A 19,660-nucleotide genomic window follows, 5' to 3' on the forward strand; every position below is an offset into this window, starting at 1 on the left:
TGATAGTCAATTCCAACAATCCATGGATACTCTGTCCTCATGTAAGGGAGTCTTCTAAGGTTTTCCCCGCCAAAGCAAGCAGGATCTCCGTACGGACTTGTATCGAGGAAGCCAATCATTGATTTCTGAATTGGTTGATCCGAAAAAAGCTAGTCTCGACAAAGAAATCTGTTGTAATGGATTCTCGATTCTTGGCATGTTGATTGAGCTGATATTCCGAGTAGAGCATGTACTCCCGACCGGAAAGGACGTGTGTGTCCGCATGTCCGTATGGCCATGGAAGTGGATCGGCTGAATCAGCAGATCAGCAACCTGTGGACGGTAATATGCAGTCAAATCCCGTTAATATGCAAGACTGCCGAGTGGAGTAAGGGGCCTTTTATTTTTATTTTTTGGTTTGGAATTTGATCAAGAAATGGCAATATATTAGATTCCCTGGGCGGTGAACCCTATAATTCTCGAACCAAGGTTCTCACATCGGGGGACTAAACCTAATCTAGAAGGGAGGCGCCCTTGACTATTCCTACATAGGCATGCAGGTATAACTACATAACATACGGAGTTTTCCCCCCGTGTAAGCTAATCAATTCTGGCTAAATCGTCTAGCTATGGAGTAAAAATTCCAATATTAAGGGGGCCAAATTGGCCGGTTTTGATTGTACCATACTACGCAGTACAGGCCAACACAGTGCCACTCGTTGCGTGGCAATAACAGTGGAGCCACAATCAACACGAAGCATCCCTAGTTCACACTCAGCCGAAGGATGCTGCAACCCTGCTCTAGTCCTACTACAGAGTTCCACTGCCGCAGCTGCCAAGAATGCAGATTCTGTTAGAGGCGAGCTACTCTGTACTCCACTGTCGGACAGGTGCGCCGGGTGGATTCCACGAGGGACGGAGAATATTCTAACGATTAGCACCATTCTTTTATACAAAGTGCCGACGCGGCCCACCACCTCTGTCTTTTGTACTAAATCTTTGGGTTGCCTACATGACAATATGCCCTGGGACAAAGACCCTTCAACCGTCACCATGACTCTGGCCGATGAAGCTCCGTCCAGAGGCCACGTCGCCCCCAAATGGCGCGGCACGCAGGCCGACCAGGCCGATATGAGCGCTCTAGGGAGAGACCAGGTCTTGCGGGTACGCTCCCCAGTGTTATTGTGGCTGATGCATATGCGCTGACCCTGCAGCGAAACTTCCGATACATCTCTATCGTAGGATTTGGCTGCACGCTGATCGCCACGTGGGAGGTTGTTTTGACGTATGCCATCCATACTTACTCTTTGCTTCAATAGCTAACTGTCTAGTCTGCTTGCACAAGGCCTGACTGATGGAGGAACTGCCGGTCTGATCTGGGGTTTCCTCATCGTCGCTGCTGGGTTTCTTTTGGTGTTCCTGAGTCTGGCCGAGATGGCATCCATGTGAGTCTAACCGATTGCGCCTTTTGTCCATTCTGACTCCCCAGGGCCCCTACCTCCGGCGGACAATACCATTGGGTATCAGAATTTGCCCCTCCTAGCTGCCAGAAATTCCTCAGCTACATCACCGGCAAGTCCTCCTGCCCCCCTTCCTGCCTAACCAAGCTAATTATATTAATTTATAGGTTGGTTGTGCGCTATGGGCTGGCAATGCGCCATCGTGTCAATCGCGTATTTGGCTGGAACTATCATCCAAGGCTTGATTGTACTGAACCACCCGGAATACGGCATGGAGCGGTGGCACGGCACCCTGCTAGTGATCGCCATCACCTTGTTTTCGATCATATTCAACACCTTCCTAGCTAAGCGGCTACCCTTCGTGGAGGTTTTGATTCTGATTCTGCACGTCTGTGGTCTGTTCGCCATCATAATTCCACTGTGGGTGCTTGGCCCTCGCCGTAGTGCGAAGCAGGTGTTTACCGAATTCAACAACGGCGGGGAGTGGAACAGCGCTGGCACTGCCACTCTTGTTGGGTTCTCGACCACTATCACGGCGCTAATTGGATATGATTGCGCTGTTCATATGTGTACGTCTCTCTCTAAAATTGACGAACTTCCGCTAATAGTGTGCAGCGGAGGAGATTAAGGATGCATCTGAGACCCTCCCAAAGGCGATGATCACCTCTGTCATTATCAACGCAGCCTCTGGTTTCGTGATGCTTGTAACGGTCTGCTTCACGCTAGGTGACATTGACGACATTCTGGCCACTCCGACAGGGTACCCGTTTATGCAGGTATTCTACAACGCGACGGAGAGTCTTCCGGGGACGAACACTATGACCGCCATTCTGGTCCTGACCCTGACAGCGAGCACGATCACGGAAGTAGCAACGGCATCGCGCCAGTTGTGGTCTTTTGCCCGTGATCGCGGCCTTCCTTTCTCCGATTTCTTCGGATATGTACGTTCCCCTATCTTTCCCTAGTTGAGAATACTAACAGTACTAGGTAAACCCGGGCTGGAACATCCCGTTGAACGCCGTGATGGTCTCGCTGGCAGTAACAGTCCTCTTATCGCTTATCAACATCGGCTCCACAACCGCGCTTCTCGCTGTCGTGACCCTAACCATCGGCGCAATGATGTCCTCGTACATTATCACAATTGCCTGTGTGCTCCTTAAGCGTATCAGAGGACAGCCCCTCCCACCGCACAAATGGTCACTCGGCCGGTTCGGCATGGCAATCAACATCGGGGCGCTGTGCTTTCTGCTCCCGGTGTTCGTGTTCGCCTTCTTCCCACTCACCTCGACGGTGGAACCAGACACCATGAACTGGTGCGTGGTGATGTACGGGGGCATTCTGATCATTGCGGTGGTATATTATGCGTTGCGGGGACGACACCATTACATCCCGCCCGTGGCGCTCGTGAAGCGAGAGATGTGATCTCTACCCATTGTATAATTATTACGCTAGGGGAGGAAAGGTTATTCGGTATGCAAGTTAGAATGAGATATATGCTCAAAACGATAGTAATGGAGAGTGTTCGATGCAACATTGTAAAGTTGGGGGCATAGTGGAGCTCTTGGCAAGAACAAGCCACAACGGTGGTCGGTCATCTCGGCATCCCGAGTGTTCGGTGAACCTTCGCAGCGTCAGGAGTCAATAGAAATTTTCTTCGTCTGGATATATTTAGGGGAGAAAGTTAATCAAGAGGTTGAGACAGATTATTGGATATTACCTAACGAGCAAAACTAAAGGAAAGGAAGTGCCTTACGGAGTACTCCGTAGTGTAGTATGCATTACGTATGGCCCCGTGCACCGGATCTTTTCGACTTGGTATCCCGATATTAGTACGTATTCGGGATATATTAAATCCTCAAAAGGAGAATCATAAGGTCGTGGCTATAAGCTCAATGAATTCTTTTAATCTATTCGATATTAACATAGTGGAGGAGCATGTGGGGTTACTTTAAGCAGAAGGGTTCCAAGATTTCGGCCCCCATTCAGCCCCATCTCGCAAACTCTATGCCGAGTATGTGCAATATAGGCACGAACAATTCCCGAGGTCGGCCGGTTGTCTAGCATCCAATTAGGACTGCTTTCTCATAATGGATTATTTAATTTATTAGATATTAAGGTGGCGGAGGGGCAGCTCGGTAGAGATACTTTAGGCGGAAGGCTTTCAGCCCCCAATGGCCCTATGTACCCACACACCTCGGCCCTATGGCTGGCTGATAAAAACACAACACATTAAACTTAATCTATCATGTTGCATTGGATCCTCGTTCCAGCTTGAGGAGCCTCGAAAAACCATCTCACTTAATTTGGAGGAAATGGACCCGATTTTATCACGTCTCAGGGGCCATTCTCTCCCATGGACGTATTGGAATAGGGATTTAGAGAAAACTCTAGTTTACCTTTAATGATGCTAGAAATTTGGCTCTCTATAGACCCAAGTGTTTTGGGTTATCCGAGCTGCTAGCACTAAGGATGGCATCCTTCTAGGTCTCTCCACTTGAGTTGCCCGAGTTGTGTGACCACCATCCATGCAATCGCCATCATGATTGCTGATCACAGTTCTCTTCCATTTTCTTTTAGACCATTCCCTCCCAGACACTTCCAGCCCACAGACCACGATCTGGTCTCCGTGCCGCAATGGCCATCAAGGTACCCCCCGGTCAGTCGCCGCCTTTCCAGACGATAGACGACAAACACCATGCCGGTATTGTCATTATAGTCGCCGCAATCTGCCTAGTAATATCACTGGTCTGTCTACTGATCCGGGTGTACGTGCGGGTATTCCTCAATCCACCATGGGGATCAGACGATATCATTTTATTAGGAGCGACGGTACGCAATTGAGAGAAATTGACCTGTTCTGTAAATGAGGCTAACAGGGTAGATCTCCGCCATCGCCGAGTCCATCATCATCTTTCATGCTGCGAGCATCGGTTTCGGGACGGACATATCGCTGCTCACTGAGAAGGCCGTCAATCGCATACAAGATGTATTCATTATCCAACACCCCACCCGTCCAGCTCTGGTCATAAGAATATAACTGACAACACAGTCCCTCCTCGGCGCGGACATTCTCTACCTTTTAACCCTGTACCTCTCGAAATGCTGCATTATCGCCATTTACTTGCGCCTAACGCCGCGCAGGCGCCACAAGAGCATCCTCTGGGCGACGTTCGGGCTCAGCACAGTGGGGATTATCGTATCAGTGCTCCTTATCGCAGTCGATTGCGAGGGGAACAAGCCTTTGGTTGTACCTGGCGAGCAATGTCATAACCTGGTATGTCTACAATTGCAAAAGGGCCAACCGCCAACGAAATATACGGACGTGCAATCCGATATACTAACGGGACAAGTTTCCCCGCTGGCAAGCAATCACCGCGCTCGACATCTCGACCGAAGTATTATTATTCACGTTCTGCATCGCCCTGGTCTGGGGTCTACAGATGCACGTCTCACATAAAATCGTGATCATGGTATCCTTCGCGGCGAGACTACCGTACGTTCCCCTTCCATTTCCCCAGCCCCATTCTGTAAGACTAACATACCTGATCCACAACCATAAAGATTGATAATACTCTCCGCCCTCCACCTCTCCGCTCTCAAAGAATATGCCACCGAGGAGAACCCAACCTTTACCGCAATCAGCCACACTGTCTTCACTCAGCTCCACCTCAACTACGCTCTGATAGCATGCACAGTTTTCTGTCTGCGCCCTTTTATGAACGCCCTGACAACTCATTACGGTACAGCCGGCGACTCCAACCTCGGCAGTAGCAGCGGCGGCTACGCGTCTGGTTCTAGGAGACGGGGGGATACAGACCCCTACGTTTCGGGGAGGTCGCGTGATTACGAGATGGGGACTGTGAAGGGAAGGCCCGGGCACCGGGCGAGTGGGCTGTTCAACAAGCGGCCGGATGTGGGCGATGGGACGGAGAATGGGACGGTTGTTTGTGAGGCTGCGGGGCCGTCCCATTCGGGGGAAGGGAGGTCCGAAAGGGATGGGGGCAGTACGCGTAGTGGGAGTGATGGGAGTACGAGGATGATTATTCGGAAGGACGTGGAGTATTCTGTTTCTGTGGGGCATTCATAATTCCTTTGTTTTGTTTGGGTGAAATATATTGCCTTTCTACTTATAACAAACTAACACAAGCAGCCTACCAATATAATATATATCGCTTTCCCATTCCGCTTTTAATCCTTATCCCTTGCCCCTTTTTGGTTACTAGAGAAGTAAATGACGGTTCAAGGTTACAATTCTTCAACTATATCAGAGATTAAACAGTTAGAAAACTATTTCTACTACATAGCCAACGAAAAATCCCCGAAGAAATCCTGCCAAGCAGTAGGGAAATAAAACAGATTAAGGCCCGGAAAATCCCATTCGGAGACAAATTGCTCTGGGACAAACCACTGAAGATCCGCTTGAGCATCAAACAACTCCCAGAAAGGCGACGTAACCGTAGGGCCATCCGAGCTGGGTTGCTGTGTTTCCATTAAGGCACGCCCGTACTTCTCAATACTGACCTTCAAGATCTGCAGATAAATATTCCCAGCTCCGGACTGAGTTCCACTAGCTCCAGCTTTACTCAGTTCATCGACGAGTCGATTACCTTGTTCCAAGAGCTCTTGATGCTCCTCGTCGCGCTCGGGAATGAGACGCGATAACTTCAGAAGCAATAGGAATGAGAACGCGCACTTAGCCCAGACGAAATCCATTGCGTATCTCAGCTTGGCGAGGTAGAAGTCTGGATCGGCAATTATGAGGCGAAGATGTCGTCGGGCACTTGCTTTGGCTGTGAGGAGTATTGTTCTTTCCGTTGTGGACATGGCACTTAATGTCCGTGTTAACACAGAGGGAAGCACGTTATGTTGAGTAAGTACTTACGCTACGTTCTCAACGCCCATGGATCGTAATGCTTTGCAGTTTAGCATCATTTCTGCCCAGCATTTCTGTACTCGAAGAGCGACTAGTAGAGATGGCTTCTCTTCGGCGGCGGCAACACAACTTTCTTCGAATTATTAGCAAGTTTTTAGCCCATTATGGCAATCGGAGTCGTACCGATAATACGTAGCCAGTCACTGTCTGAGGTTAGCAAGTTTGTTGAGATACGATAAAACGGTGAAATTTACTCGAACCATAGATCTAGTTCAATTTTCATATCATGAACGTAATCCGCGATGCTTTGCCCATCAAGCGATGTCTTTCCTCCTAGAGCGTCGCCGACATTGGCTATAGAAAGTTAATTAGGCATTGCATTTGAATTTACAGAACGGGTCATACCTCTGAGGATGTTTAACTAACAGCAAAGATCAGTACTTCTTCATGTCTATTTCAGGTAGTTAACATACCTCGACCTGGGAGAATAGCCGTAAATCCAAGATTGTCGATGATGGATGGCTAAGTAAAACCCGACATCGGCGAACATTCCCTTTTAGTCGAATGCCAGGTGGCTTTCCTCCATCAACGCGAAATCTAGGTTACACCTTATGAGCCTAGTAATCCAAACAAAAGGACCAAGGTCATCTTACATATGCTCGAGAACCAGAAGCCCGAACCACGTCCGAGCGTTCCACATAAGAGCCCTCTCCTCTTCAAACATCTGATTTGGCAAGGCATAAGCCATATCTTCATTCTGAAGGGCGAGACGCTGAATCAATTCATCAAAGGCCTCGTGCAATTCCAGGTCCAGGGCCATGCGAGTGGCAAAGGATAAGATTAGGGAGCGTTCTGCGGAATAACAAGCAACCACGAGCATCGCCTGGACTGACTCTAGGCAGTTCAATTCCTTGTTCTGGATTATGACGTTCATCCATCTCTTGAGTTCGGCGTGGAGAAGGTCTGATATTGAACCTCCGGATCCTGGAAAGAGCAGCTTAGTATGATAAGACTGTGCATAATAGACAAGAAGATTTACTGGTCTCCACCATGCAGCCAATGGCACATATTGCGTTGAGAAGAATACTACTTCGAGATCGAATGGAGTCGAAAGTGTCATATTGAGGGTCAAAGATTGGGATATACCTGTCCTGTATGATTCGCGAAATGTGAGTATATGAAGCGAGTTAATGAGAGACAATACATACGCATCCTCCAAAGAAGCTACAATTTTTCAGTCAGCCAAAATCACTAATCACTAAATAAGGGTTGGATCATACATACGTATTAAAGTATGACACGGCACATTCAAGAGTGATAAGTCCTTTATCAATGAAGTCGGTAATGGGTTCATCTCGAATCTCGAACCCAGATCGCTTTCTCTTAAGGGGTCTAGTAATTATCTGACTGGACGCGTAGATAGGCCGAGCTGAAGTCTCATTCGGAGAGAGGGCTGGTATGGATCCCGGCATAGACCTTTGGTGTTGGTGACCATTTTCATAGCCAGCGGAGCTCGGGATAGGTACACTGGAAAATTCATCTTGGGAATGATGCTGCGGATGAGGATAATGAGAGCCCGAGGATGCACAAGCACTCTCGTGACGTACTTGCTGTTGCCGATCACAGTGTTGGTTTGGGGAGTGTGTTGGTTGGGTTTTGGGGCTAGGCTGCGAGCGGCTCTGTTTAAGCAACTCTCGCATTTCATCTAGCTGTTTTCGGAGATATTGAACCTCATACTCCACGCCTTCAATCCGCCTTGGGGATGTTAGTCTTGGTTGATAGCGATATAAGACAAGGTCGTACTCTGAGACGGGGTCTTTCGGTATTTCGAAGAACACGCATTGTTTTTCCAATTTTTGACACCTATTTTGTTGGTATCAGCTTTTAGGTTTCATGCAATAACCGACCAAGGAATACAACTCACCTCGTACACGGCCTCTCTCCGTCGCATTTCACCTTTGAGACGATCAGCCAAAACCCAACAATATTCAGGCTCGGAAGGCTGGAGCACAGACCTTCGATTGTCGACAAGCACTACAGGCTTTCTATGCATTGAAAACGTCATACATCATTAGGGCTTGTCCTCTGTTGTAGGGTCCCACTGGGTTCAACAATGACGTACCGGAATGCGCTTTTTCCCTGTTGGCGCTGGAATAACGTGCAGGGACTCGTCCTCTATCCCTGTGCTGTACGGACTACAGTGAGATTGGTCATTCATGTCGAGGCAGTCGCCCTCTGTTTGCGCCGAGGTTTTTCGGGGTTGACGGAAAGGGGAAAACCTGGAGAAACGCGGGGTTCGGCTATTTCTCCGAGCCGGCTACACAACCAACCAGGTCCCACAACGAACATAGTTCATTCAATAAAGGAAAAGTTATGCTTTTAAGGGACTTCCAAGTGTGCTGTGAGTTTTATAGATACAGTTGTAAATATAATATATTCCGAGTTACATTTGATTCATACAATGGTGGCATATCAAATAACACAAAACCAGAAACCCTACCCACTAAAACGCAGACTAATTAAACTGAATAACTCTTAGAAGACATAGACAAAGTCCTCGTTCTGCAAGTCAGTCAGATCCTTCCAGGAATTGTCATCTGCTGCTTGTTGAGGCAGGTCTTCTTTAGCATCACCAGAGACAGCTTGAATGGTTTGCATGGACTGGTCTACAATCTTAGCGTCCTTCCCGAGAGCCACACGTTTCTTCTCGTGCTTCTTGTTCAGGAAGTACATATACGCGATGTTTGCCCTAAGGAGTCACAATTAGCAAAATATAGATCAGTTGAAATGGGCACAACCTACCCGGTCAAACCTATCAAGACACAAAACATCGCAAGGCTAGAGGTGTTAGATATCCGATGCTCAAAGAATTTTGTGTCTGTGACTTACTTTGAAAGCAGGCCACGACGGTAAAGTGGTGCTTCATTTGTGGTATAAAGGTTGGGACCAAGAACCTGGGTGGGAAGAATGTCAGGAGGAAGCCCGATGTGGGGGCGTAGAGTGCTACATACATTACCAGCGCACTGCCCGACATACAGGATAGCGGTAGTAACCTTCTTTTTTGTCTCTCCGGCTGTATTTGCTGCAGACCAAGAGTATATCAACGGTGCTAGAGACGGTCAGTTGGGATCGAATTCGGAAACCTTTAAATAAAGTAAACACTTACTAATGGCTGGGTACACAGAGATCTGGATGAAAATGATTAGTATTCCTTACACGATGATGTTATCAACCCAACACTTACAATATAGTATCCTGCAAGTAGAGGCCCCTTGTGGGCATTATCGTGGGCAATCTCCAGCAGCATCACACAACCTGCGATGGGTGGGGAGACAAAGCAATGCTAAGACTGGTCCCTTCATTTTCCAAACGGTCGCGAGCCAAGCACCTCCCATTGTGGCGACAAGCTGAACTGCACCAAATGGAATGTTGAAAAGCATGGTATCATATTCACTGAGGCCAAAGGACTTGATAATCAGTGGCCCAAAAGTAGTAATACCTCCACTTGGAACACTGAAGTTTGGTCAGCATCTCTAGTCCAACGTGCTCATTTTGTCTGGGTCAACTCACGAAATCGAGAACATTAACGCAAACCAGAACCATGATTTGGGGTCAAGGAATGCTTCTTTTGTGTGCTCCCATTTCCACTCGTGGCTCTCGACACCCTGCTGGTTCATTCGCTGTCTTTCAATGGATAGTAGTTTGTCCTCCTCTCCAAGGAACTTGGCTGACACGGGGGAATCGGGCATGAAAATACTACGCAAGACTGAGTTAGCATAATCCAGGCAAAAGGAGACATGGTGAAATCTCACAGAATAACGGCAGAGAACCCAACAGTAACTAGACCAAAGAACAGGAAGATGATCTAGTCAGTGTTAGATGTTACTACCTGGACAGACAATCATGTGATATAACTCACCTGGTAGGGTGCAAATATAGAGGACTTGATGTGGCCGAGTCCAAAGGCAATCAGGCTTCCAAACTTTCCTTGACCGTCAACATAAGTGCCAAGAAAACGAAATGGGGAGAACCCACCATATTCACGACTCCGTTCATCGCATACCAAGAGCTTAGCCTTACAGGCTGCTCACGACGCCGGTACCACATTTGAGTGACCGCAATGAAGGCCGGTGCTGGTAAACTACATCGTTAGGAGGGACAATAAGGTCTGATCGGGAGCCAACGAACCGATCCCAGCCTCAAAGATACCAAGAAAGAGTCGGCAAGCAAGAAGTTCACCGAAGTTTGTAGCTGCAGTCATGCACGTTAAAGCAATACCCCATAAGAGGCAGGACGCAGCGAGAAACTTTGCCAGGGGCACTTTAACCAGAAGGTAGGCGACCAGGGGCTGGAATACCAGCTGAGCCAGATAGATCGAACCCCCTAGCCAGGAGTACTGTTGGCCATGGAGATTGGCTTTCTCGACGATTCCAAAGACTGAGGCGTACGAGATGGTCGACTTGTCGAGTTGCTGGAGGAAGTAGATTCCGAGAAGAATGGGAAGCAGACGCAAATCGATCTTTCGAAGAACTTTGGCGTTGTTCTCCGGGGTCAGAATGTTTGAGTGCCCTGCCTCTTCTATGAGCTGCAAAGCCTGATCCCCTTTGGGCTTATTTCCTCTTCCTGCGCCATTATTAGGAGGCATAGCCCGTGGCTCCTCGGGCTCAATGGTTTCCACGAACTCTTCCTGCTGGCCCTTTGGCTGTGACATAGCTGATCACTCGCCGAGGCACACTGGGAGAAAGCAAAATACTGAGTAGTTATAGAAAGACAATGAAGCAAGCTGAAAAAGGGAAGAGGGAATAGGGGTTGGATATAGAACGGCTATGCGAAACCCCGTGGGGAAGGAAGTATATTACATTCCCCGGACAAGACAATCCAAACCCGAAGTGTAAAAGCCACAGACGGTAGATTATCCTTTTTAGCGCTTGGCATAGTTGGCGACTGAAACTTTGTACAGTCCACGCGGTCAGTTGATCTGGAGCGAAACGGCAAGACACGTTGCTGCACGGAGCCGACGTCGGGATGATTAATCCAATCAGTTCACTGAGACAAATGCCGTGGGAGGGGTGATGAAAAGAAGAGGAGTCATTAGAAGTGCCGAGAACTGTTAGCATCGGGTTTCGGTGAGCAAAACCGAGAGAAAAATTAGCGCAAGTACGATAGTCGGATCGACCATCTGGGGCCCCGGAATTCTTTTTGTGGGGAAAAAACACGGCAATTCGGAGTTTTACGGCAAAATCATGTCGGGACTTGTCCGTTCACAATCTTTGCGTCTCCGCTTCTCGGTGATTATCCCCGATCTCCGACTCTATACAGCTGCAATGCATCATTGGAATTACCGCGGGGTAGGTGAAAGATGGGACAGAGGGGAGCTCGACAAGCATTCAAATACACCACCATGTCAGGGTATATGCTGGTATTCTTTCCAGTTCCTCTGGATCAAGTGCATTGTCTTTTACAGTCATCATGCCCCAAAAAGAAAGCTGCCCCAAGGGCTACTCACAAGTACCCCAGGCCACCGACCAGGAATCTTCTGTCCACATAAGAAGCAGCAGGAAGAGCAAGAATGCCTTCGACTTCACCTTTGAGGCTGTTCGTCCCAACCTATTCCGAGCCACCTTCTCCTCCACAGACCACCCTATCCCTCCCTATCCTAGTGTCACGAAGCCCGAGACCAACCTCCAGGGCGCCAATGCCTTCGCCAAGGAGGGCGACTGCTCCAAGACAATGGATGTCGCTGGTGTCACTGCTTCTGTAGACTGGAAATACTCCCCTGTGGTCAAACTGTCATGGACTGGCTCCGAGAAGCCCTTGCACGAGGATTTGCCACTGCGGTCTTATGTTGCAGACGGAGAGGGTGTCGCCAACTACTCTGTGCATGACCGGGAATGTCTCCATGTCGGACTTGGCGAGAAGGCGGCTCCCATGGATTTGAGTGGTCGCCAATTCCAACTCTCGGCCACTGACTCTTTTGGATATGACGTCTACAACACAGATCCGCTCTACAAGCACATCCCGCTCCTGATTAAGGCTTCTGCAGAGGGATGTGTGGCCATCTTCTCGACTACCCATGGCCGCGGTTTGTGGTCTGTAGGAGCCGAGATCGATGGTCTCTGGGGACACTTCAAGGTATACCGTCAGGATTATGGTGGTCTTGAGCAATACTACATTGTTGGCAGGACCATCAAGGATGTTGTCCGATCATATGCCGAGTTGGTCGGCTTCCCCATTCTTGTACCCCGCTGGGCTTACGGCTATATCTCCGGCGGCTACAAGTACACCATGCTAGATGAGCCGCAAAAGGCCCATTTGGCCCTCCTAGAGTTTGCGGAGAAGCTCAAGCACCATGGAATCCCCTGCTCCGCTCACCAAATGAGCTCGGGTTATTCAATTGCTGAGACCGAGCCTAAGGTTCGCAATGTCTTTACATGGAACCGGGAGCGCTTCCCGGATCCCCAAGACTGGATTGCCAAGATGCACCAGTACGGTATCCGACTTCTCACCAACATCAAGCCTTTCCTGCTTGCTTCTCATCCCGACTTCCAGAAGCTCGTTGATGCCGGTGGCTTCTTCAAGGATGCCGAAAAGGAGCCTGGATACATGCGTCTGTGGAGTGCTGGCGGTGCGACCGGTGGCGACGGTGCTCACATTGACTTCACCTCAGCAGAGGCCTTTAAGTGGTGGTACGACGGCGTCCAAAGCCTCAAAAAGGTTGGCATTGACGGTATGTGGAACGACAACAACGAATACACCCTGCCCGACGACGACTGGACCATGGCTCTCAATGAGCCTACCGTCGCCGACGCCGCAGCAAAGAATGTCAAGAACTCCGTCGGTCTCTGGGGTCGTGCCCTCCACACCGAGCTGATGGGTAAATCCTCCCACGATGCCCTACAAGACATGGAACCCAAGCTGCGTCCCTTCGTCCTGACCCGCAGCGCTACCGCTGGAACTCTTCGCTACGCTGCATCCTCTTGGAGCGGCGACAACGTCACCAGTTGGGAGAACATGAAGGGTGCCAATGCCCTATCTCTTAACGCCGGTATGTCCCTTCTGCAATGCGAAGGCCACGACATCGGTGGATTCGAAGGCCCCCAGCCATCCCCGGAACTCCTCCTCCGCTGGATCCAGCTCGGCTGCCACGCTCCCCGCTTCGCAATCAACTGCTTCAAGACTTCTCCCAAGGATTCTTCCGTCGGCGACGTCATCGAGCCCTTCATGTACCCGGAGATCACGCCCCAGGTCCGCGCCACCATCAAGCGTCGCTACGAAATGCTGCCCTACATCTACTCTCTCGGTCTCGAGAGCCACAAATTCGCAACACCGCCGCAGCGCTGGACCGGGTGGGGCTACGAGTCCGATCCGGAGGTGTGGACGAAAGCACTCAAGGCAGGCGAGGAACAGTTCTGGTTTGGTGAGACCGTGCTCGTTGGCGGCGTTTACAAGACTGGCATCGACGTCGCGAACGTCTACCTGCCCCGCAAGTCCGGCGCCTTCGACTACGGTTACGTCAACATGAACGCTCCGTACCAGTACCTCGCATCCGGGCAGTGGGCCGAGATCTCATCAGAATGGCAGAAGAGCATTGCGCTCATTGCGCGTGTCGGTGGTGCCATTCCCGTTGGCAAGAGCGTGCACACCCGTGTTCCTGGTGATGAGACCGCCGCCTCAGTGGCTGTTCAAGAGAGCGACGATTACCGTGGTGTGGAAGTGTTCCCGCCCAAGGGAACTTCGCACGGTACGATCTTTTCTACAACTTGGTATGAAGACGATGGTATTTCGGTTCAACCCGGTACTGCTGTGTACACGATTAGCTACAGCTCTACGGATGAGAAGGTACTTGTTAAGTTTGACCGTGACGAGGCTGGCTTTACTCCTGCTTGGAAGGACTTGGATATTATTTTGCATAACGGTGATCAGCGCCGGGTTGCCTCGAGACCCGGAGACGAGATCGTCCTTAAGGGTACAGACTCGCGTGGTCGTGTTGTTTATACACTTAAGGCTTAGGTATTTCAGTTTTGCATATAGATAGATCGTTTATTGATCAACTTCTTCTTCATTTATTGTAAAAGCAACAAGCAAAAAGCAAGAACAAAAGCGAGGAGAGAATAAAAGCCCAGTTAAGTATTCCCCATTGTATAGTCCTCGGATGCATATAGGGACCCCCCCAGATTCTTCCTTAGTGTGCGACTGGGCGGAAGACTGCTTTGAGTGGGTAGGGGACGCCTCTCTCGCCTTTCGCAAAAGAAACACAAGCATTCCGAGAACATGGTCGTACTGGCCAGCAATAGCTCTAACCGAAACCGCGGACCACTAGTCGAGAATTAGAAGAAGGCAATTAGCTAGGAGATAAGTAAACTGACCCTTGACTTTTCGTCAATTTTGAGGAAGAAGAAAGATTTGCGCATCCGTCGTCACGCCGTACACTGTGCAATTGTTTTTCTTCTCCCGTCGTCTGAGTCGGTGAACCATGCCTTCAAAGCAGTTAGAATCTAGGTAGTGTGACATCGGCTACATCATGAGGCACTCACCCATATAGGAAAGGCATCAGGGAACTCCTTTACCAGCAGAATCAACCGACTTTGCTTCGACAACAGCGATGTTTACCGCCGTGTCGTTGACATTGCCATACCAGACTGCAAAGTCTGGTTTGCCGACGAGGGCAAGCCTCTTCTTCTCGTACTTGACCGGTTCAAACATCCAGTGTCTTTTTGTCTGTATGGCGATGTGTTGGCCGGCGTTGGGCTGGCGGAAAGTATCTACTTGTGACATGTGCATGTTCCTTGTCTTGATCGGTTGGTGTTAGCCGAAGCATCGTCTCAATATGCCTCATTCTAAGCTCACTTACAGCAAGTGTTGGAAGCTTCTCGGTTTTTCTTTGCGAGCCGCCATAGTTTTTTCTTTTCGAGATCTTCACGAGTTATGCGGCCCTCGAGAAAGTCATTCACTATGGTACCTAGGTAGGTACACCTTCGAGTTCTTTCCGAGGAGGTCTCGAAAATGAGACCAAAGACCTTTCGTCACAGATTGAATCTGGACGGCATGATAACTTCCAAGGTTGACTTGGCTCGGTAGTTGGTAATACTGTTATAACAAGAAATGGCAGAGAGAAGAGCCTAACCTTGGAAGGAGCTGCCCAGATGAATGGTGAGAATGGGTACCTACCTAGGTAACCTGCTTAGTAGCTTCATCTTCTTGCCTATTTTAAACCTTTGGTGAGTACCGAAGTAGGTGCAACCACACTTCGATAGTTGTCGTGTCTTTTTCAGTGTCTTCCTGATGTCTTTCTTGGTGTTTTCCTTGCTTTATTTGGTTGTCTTTTTCCCATCTTAGTGTTGTAGCGGGTCATTGAACCTTAGGTAGGTACCTGGGTAGATCTAAAGTTAGTACTTTTATCATTAAGGCCTCTGACGTACCGTACTTGAGTACTATTTCAACTTCTGCCAGTCTAAAACCAGACCCAATCCAGATATCGACTCTCGAAACCACACATTTCACCCCTGCTCTGCACCTTCGCAGGGGTCCACGGGTGGATTGCAACGTCCGGACGTAATCAAGATGAAAATTCGTTTGGGATGAAGACCCACCGGAAAAGGTTTAATCCAGTAAAAATGAAGCTATTCCAGATTCCGGAGACACGGAGAATGCTGTAAATGATGGATTTGACGAAAGTCCGATCAGCCTCCTGCTTATGACTGAAAATGAATATGAGAACGGGGGCAGCTCACCTTGAGACGTTAGATCTCAAGGATGATGAGATGGAGAAGATGTGAAAGACGGTAAGACCAGAACCTAAGATAAAGACGCGATCACCATCCTACTTTTAGCTAAAAATGAATGACAACGAGGGCAGCTCACCTCACCTCGAGGCGCTGGACGGTAGATGTGAACATGGGTAAGATAAAGACGATGTGACTTAAAAGTGAAAATGAAGGTGCATATATGCAAGATCTGCAGTATACAAGAGAGTCATTTTCAGTTGAAAACTCTGTTGGTAGGGCAATAAACCAGCAACCTTCCTAAGTCAAAAGCAAACACCACCCGATCTCTCAGACTCATACTCTGTTATAGTTCTAAGAAATGAATGAATTATTATTCTAGAAGGAATAAGTGAGGCTATATATTCAGAGCGAACTCCATGTTGATTGTAAATCAAACTTTGCCCTTCCTAAACCCACCTCGCCAATCAATTGCTATTGCACCAGTCTCACATTACAATCAATATGAATACCTATGGCATAGCCATGTCGGGTGGTTTCTGGTAGCCGACAAGCTCAGGCCTCGTTCGAAGCTCTGCTTCCTTCTCCTCTTGTATCAGAGCACAGCAGCCACAAAAGGTTGACACGCAGCAGTCACCGCAGCAGGAACCTTCGATGCCGTATTGTTGGCGCATCTCACCACGGGTGATAGTTTGCATAATCCACTGCATAGCCCCTAGACTGAGAAAACCCCAAATGGCACACTGTTGATAGGTATCAGCGTCGTATCATTCTAGAGATGGATTCAAGACTTACAGGGCCGTTCACGTAGCTAAAGCTTCGTAGGCTTGTGTCTTTGATTCTGGTTTGGGTTTTGCCGTATGTCAGACATGGCAGGCAACAGCTTGTTAGACCTAAATTTGGTTAGATAAAAGCCTAAGGGATGACTGATACCCAGGGATACTCACAGAGCGTGCTTGGCGAGCAACAGTCGAAAAGTGAATAGTTCCATTCTCGGCTCTGCGTCACATCAGATGAGCCTGTATTTGCTTGCTGATAGGTTGGAGGGCTGCTTGGCCAGGCGCGGTAGACCTTTTGCGTAGGGTCGGCCATTTGGGGTAATATAATGACAATGAGTAGACTGGGCAACTTGATAATCACACCGATTTTGAAGCGGGAAGAATGATTGCGAAGAGAGATGCTTATAAGGTCTTACGGGTGTCGTCTGAATATTATATACCAAGGATACATCCCCTTCTTAGTGCAATAGGGGCCGACAGAAAAATCTGAATTCTGCAAGTCAACACTATGAATCCCGATCGGGAAGTTCGCATTCGTTTTGTCGTGGCCAATCATATCAGGGGAAGCCACGAGGGTGGGGCTTAAATTGAGAACAAAGTGGGTATATCTGCCTCGCTCGCAGATATTCAATAACCTTGGAAATTCTCAAATTCTTTTTTTACGCAAGACCTTGCCAGGGGGAACTTCGGAGGTTCCCGAGGTCTCTCGTTTTCATGGTTTAGGGAGAGGCTAACCAAATTCAGTCATAGTCGCCGAAACTACATTCTTGGTACTCCCTTAACGGAATCAGTATTCTCCATGGCACCTAATTTGGCAACCTTGGAACTGCTGTGTATTTAGTGGAGGCAGTAGGAGGCCTACTATACAGAGAAGTTCGTATTCGGTATGCGGTTTCCATGAAACAGGCCCTTCCCTAATTATATTATAATAGTATTGCGTTGATCAGGCTATAAAATGGCCTTTAGGTGCCAGTTTCTGATCACCCAAATCAATTGTTTTGTTCTCATCCATCTCAGACCTCCGCTTGATTGATTATGGCAATTCTTGGTGCTAATACCACTTCTTGCTCTCCTGCAGCTATACCACCCCTGTCGTCTTTGGTGCAGAGATACTCTCCCTCTCCGCGACATGGGTTCAAAATTACACGCTGAACGTGCCTGGCTCTTTCAACTACAACCACGGAGATGTCGCCGTTGAGAATGGCGAGTTTTGTAATGTGACCGTCACATACACTCACCCCGGGCACGAAGACCGCATTACCGTCGAGACCTGGCTGCCTCGCAAGTGGAATCACCGATTGCAAGCGACAGGAGGAGGAGGATGGTCACCAGGCCGGTTTGTGCTGTCGAAGTACTTCATGTCAGGTGCTATTGGAGAGGGATATGTCGCCACAACAACCGATGCTGGGCTGGGAAATGCAGGATCACCAGAAACCTGGGCTCTGACAAGCCCAGGGAATGTCAACCTTTACAATCTCCAAAACATGGGTTATGTGTCTCTGAATGACCAGGCTATCATTGGAAAAAGCCTTGCCAAAAGCTTCTACGGCAAAGCCCCCGATTACTCATACTGGAGCGGCTGCTCGCAAGGTGGTAGGCAGGGGTTGATGCTTGCACAGAGATACCCAACTGCGTACGATGGCATTGCGGCCTCGGCACCTGCCTTGTCCTGGGCAGAGCTCACTGCCTCTGTCTTCTATCCACTTTTGGTCCCTGGCTGGGCTGGTGCATCGTCGCCACCTTTGGCATGTGAATTGAACTTCCTCACTGACGAGGCCATTTCCGAGTGCGATGCAAAGGATGGCGTCGTGGATGGAGTCATCTCCGATGATTCGAAATGTCATTTCAATGCCCTCTCAGCCGTTAATAAGACATTCTACTGCGATTCCACCCAGAAAAGAATGCCGCTGGGCAAGACTGCCGCCTTGGTTGCTAACGCAGCTTGGTCGGGACCTCGAGCGGCCAATGGTGATTTCCTTTGGCATGGATACAACCGGGGGGCCAATATCAACGCTTTCGGTAGTGTTCCGGGGCAGAATGCCACGGGCGCAGATTTGTGGTTCCGACTGTTTGTGGCCAAGGATAAGACATTCAACGTGCAAAATGCGACCCATGAGGAATACGATCAACTGTTCCGCCGCGGGGTGCAGGAGTATCGCAGTCTCATGAATGCCGGAAATCCCGACCTCTCGGAATTCAAAAAGGCTGGTGGAAAGCTCATCTCATATCACGGGATGGTAAGTTTCACTGGTCGCAAGGATTATTTCCGCTGCTAATCAAAGGAATCAATGAACAGGCAGACGAGTCAATCCCAACAAAGAGCTCCGAGCACTATTATCGCGCAGTGAGTGAAGAGTTTCCGGATGTACAAAGCTTCTACCGCTACTTCGAGGCACCCGGCTTGGGCCATTGCTCGGGAGGTTCTGGAGGGCAGCCGCTCACAACTTTTGACGCTCTTCGGCGGTGGGTGGAAGAAGGCAAAGTTCCGGAGACGTTGCCTGTCAAATACAACACTACGGATGGTGTCGAATCGTCACGGATCTTATGCCCATATCCTGCCAAGGCAGTCTACCAAGGCGGCAATGTTTCAGAGGCCACAAGTTTCAAGTGTGTCGGCAATGAGACGATGAACAGCTTGGGAGGTAAGAGAACACACCAACGCCGCGTCCTCAACCAAGCACACTGAACACTCCGCCCCTTCGGATTCATTATATGAGACTATTGTACTTGAGCAAGTCTCATTTTTAGTCTTTTGTGACAACTATGCTGCACGGCGCGAGCACCCAACCTGTCGAATCCACTTTATGTACATTATCCGCTTTCTTTCTCCCAATTCGCTATTTTCGT

General features: G+C 49.1%; 8 protein-coding genes across 8 annotated transcripts; 4 read left to right on the plus strand and 4 right to left on the minus strand.

Moving 5' to 3' along the window:
- Positions 1 to 999: 999 nt before the first annotated feature.
- On the plus strand, positions 1,000 to 2,861 carry N7519_004997 (uncharacterized protein; the record flags this gene model as incomplete). The annotated part of the gene is made up of 7 exons (XM_057291773.1): positions 1,000 to 1,143; positions 1,194 to 1,264; positions 1,311 to 1,424; positions 1,469 to 1,551; positions 1,607 to 2,008; positions 2,055 to 2,380; positions 2,427 to 2,861. The coding sequence occupies 7 exons, from the start codon at positions 1,000 to 1,002 to the stop codon at positions 2,859 to 2,861; spliced, it is 1,575 nt and encodes a 524-aa protein (XP_057146584.1).
- A 1,212-nt stretch (positions 2,862 to 4,073) lies between these two features.
- On the plus strand, positions 4,074 to 5,526 carry N7519_004998 (uncharacterized protein; the record flags this gene model as incomplete). Its single annotated transcript, XM_057291774.1, has 5 exons — positions 4,074 to 4,268; positions 4,321 to 4,425; positions 4,489 to 4,713; positions 4,790 to 4,932; positions 5,001 to 5,526. 5 exons carry the CDS (start codon positions 4,074 to 4,076, stop codon positions 5,524 to 5,526), a joined length of 1,194 nt encoding a protein of 397 aa, XP_057146585.1.
- Positions 5,527 to 5,735: 209 nt separating this feature from the next.
- On the minus strand, positions 5,736 to 8,530 carry N7519_004999 (uncharacterized protein; the record flags this gene model as incomplete). The annotated part of the gene is made up of 13 exons (XM_057291775.1): positions 5,736 to 6,267; positions 6,322 to 6,445; positions 6,496 to 6,515; positions 6,567 to 6,666; positions 6,718 to 6,733; positions 6,786 to 6,909; positions 6,966 to 7,296; positions 7,352 to 7,463; positions 7,521 to 7,536; positions 7,597 to 8,067; positions 8,116 to 8,175; positions 8,237 to 8,268; positions 8,435 to 8,530. 13 exons carry the CDS (start codon positions 8,528 to 8,530, stop codon positions 5,736 to 5,738), a joined length of 2,034 nt encoding a protein of 677 aa, XP_057146586.1.
- A 317-nt stretch (positions 8,531 to 8,847) lies between these two features.
- On the minus strand, positions 8,848 to 11,023 carry N7519_005000 (uncharacterized protein; the record flags this gene model as incomplete). The annotated part of the gene is made up of 11 exons (XM_057291776.1): positions 8,848 to 9,061; positions 9,115 to 9,150; positions 9,202 to 9,421; positions 9,479 to 9,500; positions 9,557 to 9,627; positions 9,701 to 9,825; positions 9,883 to 10,068; positions 10,125 to 10,177; positions 10,232 to 10,294; positions 10,348 to 10,445; positions 10,501 to 11,023. 11 exons carry the CDS (start codon positions 11,021 to 11,023, stop codon positions 8,848 to 8,850), a joined length of 1,611 nt encoding a protein of 536 aa, XP_057146587.1.
- Positions 11,024 to 11,781: 758 nt separating this feature from the next.
- N7519_005001 (putative alpha-glucosidase) lies at positions 11,782 to 14,322 on the plus strand (the record flags this gene model as incomplete). Its single annotated transcript, XM_057291777.1, has 1 exon — positions 11,782 to 14,322. The coding sequence occupies one exon, from the start codon at positions 11,782 to 11,784 to the stop codon at positions 14,320 to 14,322; it is 2,541 nt and encodes an 846-aa protein (XP_057146588.1).
- Positions 14,323 to 14,862: 540 nt separating this feature from the next.
- N7519_005002 (uncharacterized protein) lies at positions 14,863 to 15,207 on the minus strand (the record flags this gene model as incomplete). Its single annotated transcript, XM_057291778.1, has 2 exons — positions 14,863 to 15,097; positions 15,164 to 15,207. The coding sequence occupies 2 exons, from the start codon at positions 15,205 to 15,207 to the stop codon at positions 14,863 to 14,865; spliced, it is 279 nt and encodes a 92-aa protein (XP_057146589.1).
- Positions 15,208 to 16,546: 1,339 nt separating this feature from the next.
- Positions 16,547 to 17,126, minus strand: N7519_005003 (PLAC8 family protein; the record flags this gene model as incomplete). Its single annotated transcript, XM_057291779.1, has 3 exons — positions 16,547 to 16,777; positions 16,830 to 16,927; positions 16,982 to 17,126. The coding sequence occupies 3 exons, from the start codon at positions 17,124 to 17,126 to the stop codon at positions 16,547 to 16,549; spliced, it is 474 nt and encodes a 157-aa protein (XP_057146590.1).
- Positions 17,127 to 17,768: 642 nt separating this feature from the next.
- On the plus strand, positions 17,769 to 19,499 carry N7519_005004 (putative feruloyl esterase; the record flags this gene model as incomplete). The annotated part of the gene is made up of 3 exons (XM_057291780.1): positions 17,769 to 17,779; positions 17,892 to 19,050; positions 19,110 to 19,499. 3 exons carry the CDS (start codon positions 17,769 to 17,771, stop codon positions 19,497 to 19,499), a joined length of 1,560 nt encoding a protein of 519 aa, XP_057146591.1.
- Between the last annotated feature and the right edge of the window lie 161 nt (positions 19,500 to 19,660).

The sequence above is a fragment of the Penicillium mononematosum genome (genome assembly GCF_028829835.1).
Source record: "Penicillium mononematosum strain IBT 11891 chromosome Unknown utg000003l:1.0-8172316.0:1.0-8177699.0, whole genome shotgun sequence".
NCBI classification, from domain to species: Eukaryota; Fungi; Ascomycota; class Eurotiomycetes; order Eurotiales; family Aspergillaceae; genus Penicillium; species Penicillium mononematosum.